Raw genomic sequence first — 13,346 nt, 5'->3', positions numbered from 1 at the left:
AGGTAGATGAATAAAGGTGCCATTTTGCAGAAAGAGCTTTAAAGAATTAGAATATTTTTTATTTGCTACATCTTCATTATGATTCATATTTCTTTTAAAATTCATAAAGTACTTCCCTTTCAACTAAGGAACCCTGTGAAGTGGATAATACAAGTATTATTTTCCCATTCTATAAATGAGATTCAAAATAATTTGCCCAACATCATCCAACTAGGAAGTTGCAGTTTGAATCATATTTTTCACTTTTTTCCCTTTTTTTTTCTTGCCTTCCCCCTCCCCAGTTTGAGTAATGTGGAAATGTATTTTGAATGATTTCATAATATATATATATATATATATATATATATACACACACACACACACACACACATATATATAAAATATTTCTTGCCTTCTCAGTGCATGGGGGAAGGGATGGAGGGTAGAATTTGGAACTGAAAATAAAATAATTTTTTTTAGAGAAAAAAAAAACCCACTAGCAGTATGTCCCTTGTCAGGGTCTGTTTCAATTCTTCAACTGTAAACTGGGAATAATAAATTCACCTATCTCCCAGAGTTGTGAGGATCAAATGAGATAACGTTTGCAAATTGTTTAGCTTTGTTCCTGGCATATAGTGTGCACCATGTAAATGCTTCTTCCCTTCCCCTTCTAATGTCCAATGAGATTAGAAAGATCATAACAACTAATATTTACATAGTGCTTTATGGTTACCAAGCACTTTACAAATGTCATCTCTTTTGATCCTCACAACAATCTTGGGAGGTAGGTGCTATTATTATCCCCTTTTTATGAAGAGGGTTCCAAGGCTAAATGGTATACCTAGGATTATATATCTAGTGTTTCAGACTACATTTGAACTCAAGTTTCTCTGATTGTAGGTCCAGCATTCTATCCACTGTGCTATGTAATTACCAGGGCCAGCCGATTGGGGTTAGGTGTTATGTAAAGAACTTTAAAAGATAGAGGACTGGATTTATATTTGACTCTAGAGTCCACCAGCGAGTAGGACAGTCACATGGTTGTATTTGCACTTGTTTGCATTGTCAGCAGTGTATAGGGTGGAAAGGGACAAGGCAGTAAGACCAATTAGGAGAGTATGGCAGTAATATTGGCCTGAACTAAGGTGACAGCTGTGTGAGTGGAGAGAAGGGGTCTGGTATATCGTAAATATATCTCAATAAAGGATGATTCCACTGCTTTTAGAGAGAGAGATAAATATAGCAGAGTTAATTCATAAAAGAAAATATAGTATCTTAATTGATCTGGAGGGAGAGATTAGGAAAGAAATATTGAAAGAGACTTCATTCCTGGGCTTAATCAGTCTGCTTTCTATGAAAGACAGTTAAATATCACCACTTATCATAAATCCTTCCCTATTCTCAACACCCCTATGTGCATATATGTGTGTCTCTCTCTATATCCCTCCCTCTCTACCTGTCTATCTATCTGTCATGTACCTACCTATCTATCTATCTATTTATCTACCTAGTGTCTGAAAGTTAGGAAGCAAATATGAGACAATTTTTGAGAATCTCTTTAAGCTGGCCATCAGGTAATGTGTTTATAGAGGAGGAAAAAGACATCATTGTAAAATTGCTTTGTCCTTATTCCAAGATCATGAAAATTGCTTTATCAGTGAGAACATAGGTTATTGACTTTTATAAAGATCTTCTGAAGATAAAAAGTTTGCAGATTTTAAAAAAGAAATATTATATAGCAATGACAAAGTTTGGAGTGATACATGGGATAAGGAGGAGTCAGGAGTTCAGGATGATTCTAGGTTCTCAAACCTGAGACACTGGAAGGATGATGGTGCTTTTGACAGAAATAAGGAAGTTTGGAAGAGGGGAGGGTTTAGGAGGAAAGAATGAATTCAGTTTTAGAAGTGATAAATTTAAGATGTCATTGAGGCATCCAGTTTGAAATATCCAGTAGGCAATTGGTGATCTAGGACTGAAGCTCAGGGAAGAGACTGAGGCTGGATACCTCGATCTGGAAGTCATTTGCATAGAAACAGTAATTAAATACATAGTAGTTGATGGAGTTAACAAGAGAGAGAGTATGGAGAAAGAAGAGTGAAGGATCCAGGATAGAACTTTGGGGCATATCTACAGTTAGACAGCATGATGAAAAACCAAAAGAAAAGGAGCAGAGTGGTGGAAGGGGGTAGGGAGAGACAGAGGCAGAGACAGAGAAAGTTGAGATAAGAGATAGGAGAGATTATGAGCAGAGTCACAAAAAATCTAAAGTAGAGAGAGTGTCCAGGAAAGGTTGGTCAGCAGACTCACATGAAACAGAGAGTTTAAGAAGTTTTAGTTTGTGTCTCAGTTTACTGAATTTTGCTTTCTGGGCCTTAGTTTCTTTGCAAATAAAACAAAAATTTTAGTTATGTGCCTTTTTCTGGTGTATTTTAAGGATCCAAGAGACAGGTCTCTGTCTGCTTGAAAAATCTCATATCATCATGGTTACTGGTGGAGGATCTCTTCCTTGGAGCTACTTTAGGAAGTTGCCAGTAATATGATCTCTTCTGTTTTGTCAGGTTTAGATTTAAATGTCCCAAGTGATGGAGCTTCTACTTCCCTTGGAAAAAATATTCCAGGATCTGATGCTCTAAATTTATATGCATAACACATCATTTTAAATAGCATATTCTTTTATTAATAGGCTTACTTATATTCCTCTATTGGAGATGAGTTTTTCAAATGGGGGGGATGGTTTTACTAATGTGTAAGACAAAGTGATTTCTTTCATTGCCAAGGAGTTTCTCCTGGTGATTTTTGAAATGGTAAAAAGAGGTCATTGAGGTGAGAGCAAGGACACCTGGATTCTTCTCCCTGTTCTGTAATACCACTTCCTAGCACTGCTTCCCCTTAGCCAAGATGTGGTATTAGAGGACCTTTTTTTTTTAAACTTTAATTATTCCTATACTGGGTATATGGTCTCTTCCCACTTTCCAGGATCTATGTCATGCATCTGTGATTCTTATCTTGAGAGTATTTTTTTAAAAAAAAGATTTTTAATTTAATGGTTTGCTCCCATCCCCTGGATTTTGCTGGCAAATTTATATGAGGTGTTAAATTAGCTTTGGCAGATGCCTAGCACATGGAATTTACAAGTATAACATGATTTTAAGGGCTGATATGAATAGATTTAGTTCTTGGTCTAACAAGGAAAATCGTGACTATATCGGAGAAAAGGGGCCCTTGAATAGGGTATGTGTTCCTGTTTCTTGTAAAATTTACACATGTGATACAACCTCATTTATCTACCTTTCTGATAACCTGTCTAATTTATGTAGAATTTTGCAAAGTAGAATATCTACAGATATATTGAGACAAGATAATACTATGCCTCTGTATTTTCCCTCTGTGGATAAAGGGTTCTGATTTACATTTTCTAACTATTTAGATTTTTATTAATCCAGATCATGGTTAGTTTTCTGGCTAAATGAGATCATTTAAAATGCCAAGTGTCTTGGTCGTTTTCTTGTATCCTGAATCAAGATCTCGTTTCATGAATTGTCAGTGCTGGTAACAGTCTTCCTATTCTTATCTTCCTTCCTTCCTTTCTGTCCCTTAAAGCTAATGCGTAGTTCACTTACTCCAGAAACACAGTTCTAAGTAGGAAAAGGAAACCAAACAAAACAACCGATAACTTACCCCATCAAAAGTGGGAAGAAAGTGAATTTTATTTTTTTCTTTCTGAAAAGGATAAAACTCAGAACTGATCAGTGCTTTTCTGCCATATCTGTTTCCGAGAGTTAATAGTCATAAACTATATTAAGTGTTTATTATATGTTAGGCATTATATGAAATGCTAAGGCTACAAATGAAGGAAAGGAAGGAAAGAAAGCAATCCCAATCCTCAAAGAGCTTAGAGTCAGTGTAATGGGGAAAGACACAAAAAAGGCTGAAAAGTTAAGGAGGATCAGGAGTGGGCATGGCTGGAATAGGGCTTGAATAAATATCTAATACTGGGGTATGGGGGAGAAGCTTAGCCTGGCACATAATAGACAATAACAAAATGTTTATTGAAGTGAATTGAGAATTCAGAAATATTCCAAAGTAATACATACTAGTGAGAAAGGAGATGTTTGAGATGAGCTCTTTTTTAAATGGATGTTTTAGAGTTCATGGCTGCATTCTTTAACCAACAAAGAGAAAAAAGCCATATTTAAAAACTAAATTATAGCTGCTATTTGTGGTAGCAAAGAATTGGAAGCTAAGAGGATACCCATCAATTGGGAATAATTGAACAAGGTAGGCTATGTGAATGTGATGGAATACTGTTGTACTATTAGGAATAATGAAGGGCGTGGTTTCAGAAAAACCTAGGAAAACTTCTATGAATTGACAAAATGAAATAAGCAGAATCAGAAGAACAATTTATACAAAATAGCAATAATGTAAAAATAATTAACTTTGAAAAACTTAGTAACTCTGATCAACAATAATGACCACACATCCAAAGGACTTGTAATAAAATGTGTTATCAATTTACAGAGAGAAATCGATGAACTCAGAGTATAAATTGAAACATATTTTCTTCTATTTCTTTTTCTTTTCGTCCCTCATTTTCCTTCCTTTCTTCCTTCCTTCTTTCCTTCCTTCCTTTTCTCTTTTTGGCATAGCTAATAAGGGAATTTGTTTTGCTTGAGTATTTATTAATAATGAGTTTTCATTTTCTTGTCTTCTCAATGGGCAGAGTAGAGGAGGGAAAAAATTTAGAACTGAAAATAAAACTGGTTTTTAAAAAAAAGCAAAGGTCCTTGCATGTTTTGTGGGTATTTAGAAAATACTCATGGATGTTTTTGTATTTCAGGCCCAGTCTTGCTATTGACTAGTGACAACATCAAACAACGTCTTGGAGCTGCAGCTCTGGACAGGTATGCCAGTCTTGAGTGGGACCTCTTTGTCAATTAGCCCCCAATTCAAAGTTTCATAAATTTACATCTGGGCATGATTGCTAAGATCATTTAGTCTAGCTGCTTCATGTTAAAAAATGAGGAAACAGGACTAGAGGGGTTCTAGGCTCATACATTTAGATCTAGAATGGGCCTTTGTGGTCATCTAGGCTGAATTCCTTATGTTTTAGATGAGGAAACAGACCAAGAAAGGTAAAGTGATTTGTTACCCTTATTATCCTCTTTTCACAGGGTTAGAATTTGAATCCAGGTTCTCTGCCTCCAAATCCAGAATTCTTTTTACTTTATCATATAACACGTTATTTCCAGTTGTGATAAAGATTCTGACCTTTGACTCTTTAAAAACAAATTAAAGAACATTTATCAACACAACTTAAAATAATTTATTTTTTTTAATATTAAGTCCACTTAGTGAATTATTCTCTATTTTATTAAGTTTATGGAAGTTGGAAAATTGATCCAAATCCACAAATTATTGCCTCTAAGCATTTTTTCAGTAGGAATGTCAGATAGCACTTCATTTGAACCAGGCCAGCTTTTACATTTCCTCTTTGGTGTGTGGGTATTTGAAGAGAACAAATAGCAGCAGGAAAATAAAGGAGTTGATGAGCATAAAAAGGTTAGCTGCAATGTGGGCGGCCTAGGGAGAGCAGAGCAATGTGGAAGAGCTCACAGGCTCCAAAGACTGCTGTGTTTTCCTGTTGGTTCACATGGTATTTGAATTCTCACTGTATTCAAAGTTCCAGAGTTCCCTTACATAGAGACTGGTGTTCTGAATTGAAATTAAGCTGTTAGTATCTTCTAGGAGCAGATTTGTATTAGATGGTTTCTTTCAGAGAAAATCCTATATATTATCTTGGTTTTAGGAGTTGACCTTCAAGCCCATGGGGCATCATTTGTTGCATCCTTAGGCAAATAACTTCCTGTTCTTGGCCTAGGTTTTGCATTTGCAAAGTAGATTATTTAAATGCTCTTTGTTTGAAGAGAGATACTTATTAACACATAGTTCTGGATTTATTTTTGTCCTTAGTGCTTTTAACCTAATAAATGCCATTAGTGTGTATCCTGGGAGGCAGGTAATCTTCTGTTGTAGGCCTAAACAGGATCTATTCCTGTATATTTATTGTCATATTTTGTCATAAATTCAGTGTCTTTTTTGATCCATTTCTTGGGTTGCTGTAACCAAAATAAACTCACAATCTCTTTGTTGAATTTGATCTTAAAGATAATGGGAAATCACTAGTTTGTTTTGTTTTGTTTTGTTTTGGTGACCTGGCCACACCCACCCAGCACTGGAAGTCAGTAAGTACTGACCCAACACAGCCACAACTGCTTGTAGAAGAAGCTTGAACAACCTCCCTTGCCCTAAAAGCAGATCTCAATTTTTTTTTAATGAGTTAAAAAAGCAAAAAGAACTCTGACCATAAATAGTTTTTATAATGAAAGAGAAGAACAGATTTCAAACTCTAAGGTCACTACAAGCAAATTATCTCCTGATGAAATCCCACAGGATGATATAAATTGGTCCTCATCACACAAGATTCTCATGGAAGAAATTAAAAGGATCTTAAAAGAGAGCTAGAAGAAAAATGGAGAAAGGAAAGGAAAATTTTGCAAGAGGATTTGGAAAAGGCAGAGATTCCAAACATGGTAGCCATGTGAGGTCCCTCTGTCCACTGAACCCTTTGTCCAGTGCCCTTCTTATCTTTATCTTTACCTAATAATAAACCTCTTTTATCAATCTTAAAAAAAAAAAAAAAAAAAAAAAAAGAGGATTTGGAAAAGAAGACAGAAATTATGTGAAGAAAATTCATTACAAAATAAACTTAATGAAATGGAAAAAGCATATAACTCCAAAAGACCTCAGTCTTTCTATTGGATGGATTGAAAAGAAAGTAACCATTGACAATGGTCAGCAATGTTATCTACTTCCTGTGGGTTACATAACTTCCTGGTGCTTAGACATAGGATCTTACATTCCTGCCCTCTGTACAGACCTATATGATCCCTCTGGGAATAGGGATCATGTGACTTTCTGAAATTTAGGCCTCGGGACTAACCTAATCCATCACATAGACTTTTTGAGAAATCTTCACCTGGTCCCATTCAGGAATAATCTAAGGCAGAGGTGATAAAGACCTAAAGTAAGGGTAGCCATATAGATAGAGAGAAAGGGATAAATACAAGGGATGTTGGGGAGGTAGAATCAACAAGAGTAAGTAATTGACTGACATGTGTGTAAGCAATATTTCTTGCATATAAGAGGTTGGAGTGAGTGAGGAGTTAAGCATGACTACTAGGTTTCAAACCTGGGGGACTAGACAAAAATAGGGAAACTGATGATGGGAGAAGAGGGTAATGGTGGAGAAGGAAGGTGATAGAGGGAAAATAATGAATTCTGTATGGGAAACATTCAGCTTGAGATAACTCTAGGATATATTTATATGGAATGTCTGATAAGTTTTTGATTTATGGAACTAGAGTTCAGGAGAAAAATTAGGCCTCGCTATATAAATATATAGAATATAGAAATATCTGCATAGAGGTGATAACTAAGCTCATGGGATGTGATAGAAGTCATTTAAGAGGGAGAGTGTAGATAAAGAAGGAAAAAGACTCAAAACCAAATTTCGGAATGCCTTTGTAGTTAGGTGTCATATGTCATATGGATGAAATCCAGTACAAGAGACTGAAGGTAATCAAACGGCCAGCAGAAGAAATAAGAACAGTGTCAACCAGATTCAGAAAGGAGAAAGTATACTAGAGGAGAGGGTGGATCATAGTGATAAATAATGCAGAGAGTTCAAGGATAATGGCAATTAAGAAAAGACCATCTTGAAGTGGATCTCTTCGATAGAGAGCTAATTCAGTTTCAATTGATCAAGGATGGACAGAAGCAGCTACACCCAAAGAAAGAACACTGGGAAATGAATATAAACTGCTTGCATTTTTGTTTTTCTTCCCGGGTTATTTATACCTTCTGAATCCAATTCTCCCTGTGCAACAAGAGAACTGTTCGGTTCTGTACACATATATTGTATCTAGGATATACTGTAACCTATTTAACATGTAAAGGACTGCTTGCCATCTGGGGGAGAGGAGGGAGGGAGGGAGGGGAAAAATCATGAGAAAAGCACTTTGTAGACTTTCAAGTTCTATATAAATGTGAATTGTTATAATGTGAAGGGAAGGTAGGATGAAGGGAAGGGTTTTTTATTTGTTGTTTCAGGTTAGGTTTTTTTTTTTTTTTTTTTTTTTTTGAGAATGAATGAAATAGGGAATGAAGGAGCCCTACCAAATTCCTTTTATTACACAGACATGGTACTGATACCTAAACCAGGTAGGTTGAAAACAGAGAAAGAAAATTATAGACCAATCTCCCTAATGAATATTGATGCTAAAATTTTAAATAAGATATTGGCAAAAAGACTACAGAAAATCATCCCCAGGATAATACACCACGATCAAGTAGGATTTATACCAGGAATGCAGGGCTGGTTCAATATTAGGAAAACTATCAGTATAATTGGCCATATTAATAATCAAATTAACAAAAATCATATGATCATCTCAATAGATGCAGAAAAAGCATTTGATAAAATCCAATATCCATTCCTATTAAAAACTCTTGAGAGTATAGGAATAAATGGACTTTTCCTTAAAATAATCAGGAGCATTTATTTAAAACCAGCAATAAGCATCATATGTAACGGAGACAAACTGCAACCATTTCCAATAAGATCAGGAGTGAAACAAGGTTACCCACTATCACCGTTACTATTTAATGTTGTATTAGAAATGCTAGCTTTGGCAATAAGAGTTGAGAAAGAGATTAAAGGAATAAGAATAGGCAACGAGGAAACCAAATTATCACTCTTTGCTGATGATATGATGGTATACTTAGAGAACCCCAGAGACTCTACTAAAAAGTTGTTAGAAACAATCCACACCTTTAGCAAAGTTGCAGTATACAAAATAAACCCACATAAGTCATCAGCATTCTTATATATCACTAACAAAACCCAACAGTTAAGAGTTACAAAGAGAAATTACATTTAAAGTAACTACTGATTGTATAAAATATTTAGGAATCTATCTGCCAAGGGAAAATCAGAAACTTTATGAGCAAAACTACAAAACACTTTCCACACAAATTAAGTCTGATCTAACCAACTGGAAAAATATTAAATGCTCTTGGATTGGGCGAGCAAATATAATAAAGATGACAATACTACCTAAACTAATCTATTTATTTAGCGCTATACCAATCAGACTCCCAAAAAACTACTTTGATGACCTAGAAAAAAGAACAACAAAGTTCATATGGAAAAACAAAAGGTCAAGAATTTCAAGGGAATTAAAAAAAAAATCAAATGAAGGTGGCCTAACTGTCCCAGATCTAAAATTATATTATAAAGCAGTGGTTACTGAAACCATCTGGTATTGGCTAAGAAATAGACTAGTTGATCAATGGAATAGGTTAGGTTCAAAGGACAAAACAGCCAATAACTTTAATAATATAGTGTTTGACAAACCCAAAGATCCCAGTTTTTGGGATAGGAATGCATTATTTGACAAAAATTGCTGGGAAAGTTGAAATTAGTATGGCAGAAACTAGGCATTGACCCATACTTAACACCGTACGCCAAGATAAGGTCAAAATGGGTTCATGACCTAGGCATAAAGAATGAGATTATAAATAAATTGGAAGAGCATAGAATAGTTTACCTCTCAGACCTGTGGAAGAGGGAGGAATTTATGACCAAAGAAGAACTAGAGATCACTATTGACCACAAAATAGAAAATTTTGATTATATCAAATTGAAAAGTTTTTGTACAAACAAAACAAATGCAGACAACATTAAAAGGGAAACAATAAACTGGGAAAACATTTTTACAGTCAAAGGTTCTGATAAAGGTCTCATTTCCAAAATATATAGAGAATTGACTCTAATTTATAAGAAATCAAACCATTCTCCAATTGATAAATGGTCAAATGATATGAACAGACAATTCTTGGATGAAGAAATTGAAACTATTTATAGACATATGAAACTATGCTCCAAATCATTATTAATCAGAGAAATGCAAATTAAGACAACTCTGAGATACCACTACACACCTGTCATATTGGCTAGAATGACAGGGAAAGATAATGTGGAATGTTGGAGGGGATGTGGGAAAACAGGGACACTGATACATTGTTGGTGGAATTGTGAACACATCCAGCCATTCTGGAGAGCAATTTGGAACTATGCCCAAAAAGTTATTAAATTGTGCATACCCTTTGATCTAGCAGTGTTTCTACTGGGCTTATACCCAAAGAGATCTTAAAGAAGGGACCTGTATGTGCCAAAATGTTTGTGGCAGCCCTGTTTGTAGTGGCTAGAAGCTGGAAAATGAATGGATGCCCATCAATTGGAGAATGGTTGAGTAAATTGTGGTATATGAATGTTATGGAATATTATTGTTCTGTAAGGAATGACCAGCAGGATGAATACAGAGAGGACTGGCGAGACTTACATGAACTGATGCTAAGTGAAATGAGCAGAACCAGGAGGTCATTATATACCTCAACAACGATACAGTATGAGGATGTATTCTGATGGAAGTAGATTTCTTCAATAAAGAGAGCTAATTCAGTTTCAATTGATCAAGGATGGACAGAAGCAGCTACACCCAAAGAAAGAACACTGGGAGATGAATATAAACTGCTTGCATTTTTGTTTTTCTTCCCGGGTTATTTATACCTTCTGAATCCAGTTCTCCCTGTGCAACAAGAAAACTGTTCGGTTCTGCACACATATATTGTATCTAGGATATACTGTAACCTATTTAACATGTAAAGGACTGCTTGTCATCTGGGGGAGGGAGGAAGGGGAAAAATCAGAACAGAAGTGAGTGCAAGGGATAATGCTGTAAAAAATTACCCTGGCATGGGTTCTGTCAATAAAAAGTTATTTAAAAAAACAAAAAAGAAAGAAAGAAAAGACCATCTTGTCATCATTAGCAACTTGGAGAGAGCCATTCTTCTTGAATAATGAAGTTGTACATGTATAAGACTGCGTGCCATCTGGGGGAGGAGGTGAAGGGAGGGAGGGGAAATGTCGGAACAGAAGTGAGTGCAAGGGATAATGTTGTAAAAAAATTACCCAGGCATGGGTTCTGTCAATAAAAAGTTATAATTATTTTTAAAAAAAGAATAATGAAGTTATAGGCCAGAGTGCAGAGATTTGAAAAGAGAAGAATAGAAAAAATGAACATAATTCTGAAAGAGAAGAGAGATATATAGGACAGTAAGTTGAGGGGACGGTGGGGCCATGCGCTAGAGCCTCGGGAGAGCCTACCATAGATTGTACTGCCCTGGCATAGTTTTCAGGAATTCAGGATCTTTCACATACAATCATGTAATATTCAAAGGAAACCACAAAACCTTACCTAGATTCCAAATCCTTAGGTGCATTCATACATTATAAGGCAAGTAGGAGTGCACCTATTTCTTCCTCTCCTTTTCCCTTGCCTTAAAGAGAAGGCATTGCTCACCCTAGGCCTACTACTTATACCCTCCTCTATAGATTTCAATGTAAAATACTATCTGTTGGGATATGTTATTATATGGATTTATGACCGTGAAAGTAAGGAAATCTGGACATAGTCTGCCATGTTACCTAGAGTTGAGAAAGCAGATTTCAGAGGATTCAGAGAAAGGAGGCATATGAACTATAAGGGCAATGGAAAGGCAGTAAAAGCTGTCACGGATATTTGAAAGATCATGGAAAATGAGATAGTTATGACAAAATTGGAGAAAGGCAAATGCCCTGATTTTTTTTTTAAAAAACAGAATCTGAAAAATATAGGTAGGTAAACTTGACTTGAATTACAAGAAAAATTCTTGAAGTAGTTATTATAATAATAAATCTTCATCAAAAATAGGTTATGCCAGTTTAGCTTTATTTACTTTCTTGATGGGATTACTAAATTTGTAGATTTGAGGAGTGAGTGCTGTTAATATGTTTACCTAGATTTTTAGAAAAGTTTTGACAAAAAAAATCTAATCATATTCTTTTTGATATGATAGTAAGATCTATACTACGCAGTAGTACAATTAGATGGTTTCAGAATTGGTTAAATGATAGGAATCATTGTTTTTAATAGTTTAGTTCCAGCATAGTCAAAGCTTTTCAGTAGAATATTCCAAAGATCTATGTTTGATCCCATATTGTTTAATATTTTTGTTGTTAACTTGGATAAAAATATGACAAAACCTATCAGATTGACAAATGACACTGGACAACAGAGTCAATCCAAAAAATATTGACAATCTAAAATGTAATTCAGGGCAGCTAGGTGGCATAGAAGATGAAGTACCAGACATGGAATCTGAAGGACCTAAGTTCAAATACGACTTTAGATACTTATTAGCTATGTGACCTTGGGCAAGACACTTAATACTGTTTGCATCAGTTTCCTCCTCTGTAAAATGAGCTGGAAAAGGAAATGGCAAACTGCTTGAGTATTTTTTCCCAAAAAACTCCAAATGGGGTCACAAAGTGAGACACAATTGATATGGACTGAACAGCCACAGAGCATAATTCAGTAGGTATAATAAGCCTTACACTGTTCTATGTTAAAAAAAAAAAATCATTTTCAAAAGTACAGGGAGAGGAGACATCGTTGTCATTTGTAATTGTTGAGTCATCTTCAGTCATGTCCAACTCTTCATGACCCTCTTTCTTTTTTCTTTTTCTTTTTTTTTTTAATAGTATTTTATTTACAAGTTATATGCATGGGTAATTTTACAGCATTGACAATTGCCAAACCTTTTGTTTCAATTTTTCCTCTCCTTTCCCCCACCCCCTCCCCCAAATGGCAGAATGACCAATACATGTTAAATATATTAGAGTATACATTAAATACAAAATAAGTATACATGTCCAAACCATTATTTTGCTGTACAAAAAGGATCGGACTCCGAAATATTGTACAATTAGCCTGTGAAGGAAATCAGAAATGCAGGCAGGCAAAAATATAGGGATTGGGAATTTGATGTAATGGTTCTTAGTCATCTCTCAGAATTCTTTCGCTGGGTATAGCTGGTTCAGTTCATTACTGCTCCATTAGGACTGATTTGGTTCATCTCATTGCTGAAGGTGGCCAGGTCCATCAGAATTGATCATCATATAGTACTGTTGTTGAAGTATATTGTTGGAATCTTTACAAACTGCTAACTCATTAGAGTTGATAGATTATTGATCTGATCTTACAAGAAGATGTTTTGGGCCAGAACCTGAAACAAGGTACTAAGTAGAACTAATTGATACAATGCTTGTGTTTACACCTTTACTCATTGGAGTTCACAAGTATGGGAGAGTCACAAAGTTTACTTTGTAACTTTGTGAATTCACACCTCCCTCGAAGCTC

General features: G+C 35.4%; 1 protein-coding gene across 4 annotated transcripts in view; it reads left to right on the top strand.

The window, feature by feature from the left end:
• The window catches only part of PNPLA7 (patatin like phospholipase domain containing 7), a 223,467-nt gene that overhangs the window by 158,625 nt on the left and 51,496 nt on the right, over positions 1-13,346 (top strand). For all 4 annotated transcript variants that reach the window (XM_051976848.1, XM_051976847.1, XM_051976851.1 and 1 more), the window contains one exon: positions 4,823-4,886. In XM_051976848.1, the coding sequence (XP_051832808.1) occupies positions 4,823-4,886 (64 nt within the window). The remainder of the gene's footprint in view (positions 1-4,822; positions 4,887-13,346) is intronic.

This window comes from Antechinus flavipes, chromosome 2 (assembly GCF_016432865.1).
Source record: "Antechinus flavipes isolate AdamAnt ecotype Samford, QLD, Australia chromosome 2, AdamAnt_v2, whole genome shotgun sequence".
NCBI classification, from domain to species: domain Eukaryota; kingdom Metazoa; phylum Chordata; class Mammalia; order Dasyuromorphia; family Dasyuridae; genus Antechinus; species Antechinus flavipes.
The sequence above is the reverse complement of the archived record's forward strand: the minus strand, read 5'-3'. Positions and strand labels throughout refer to the sequence as shown.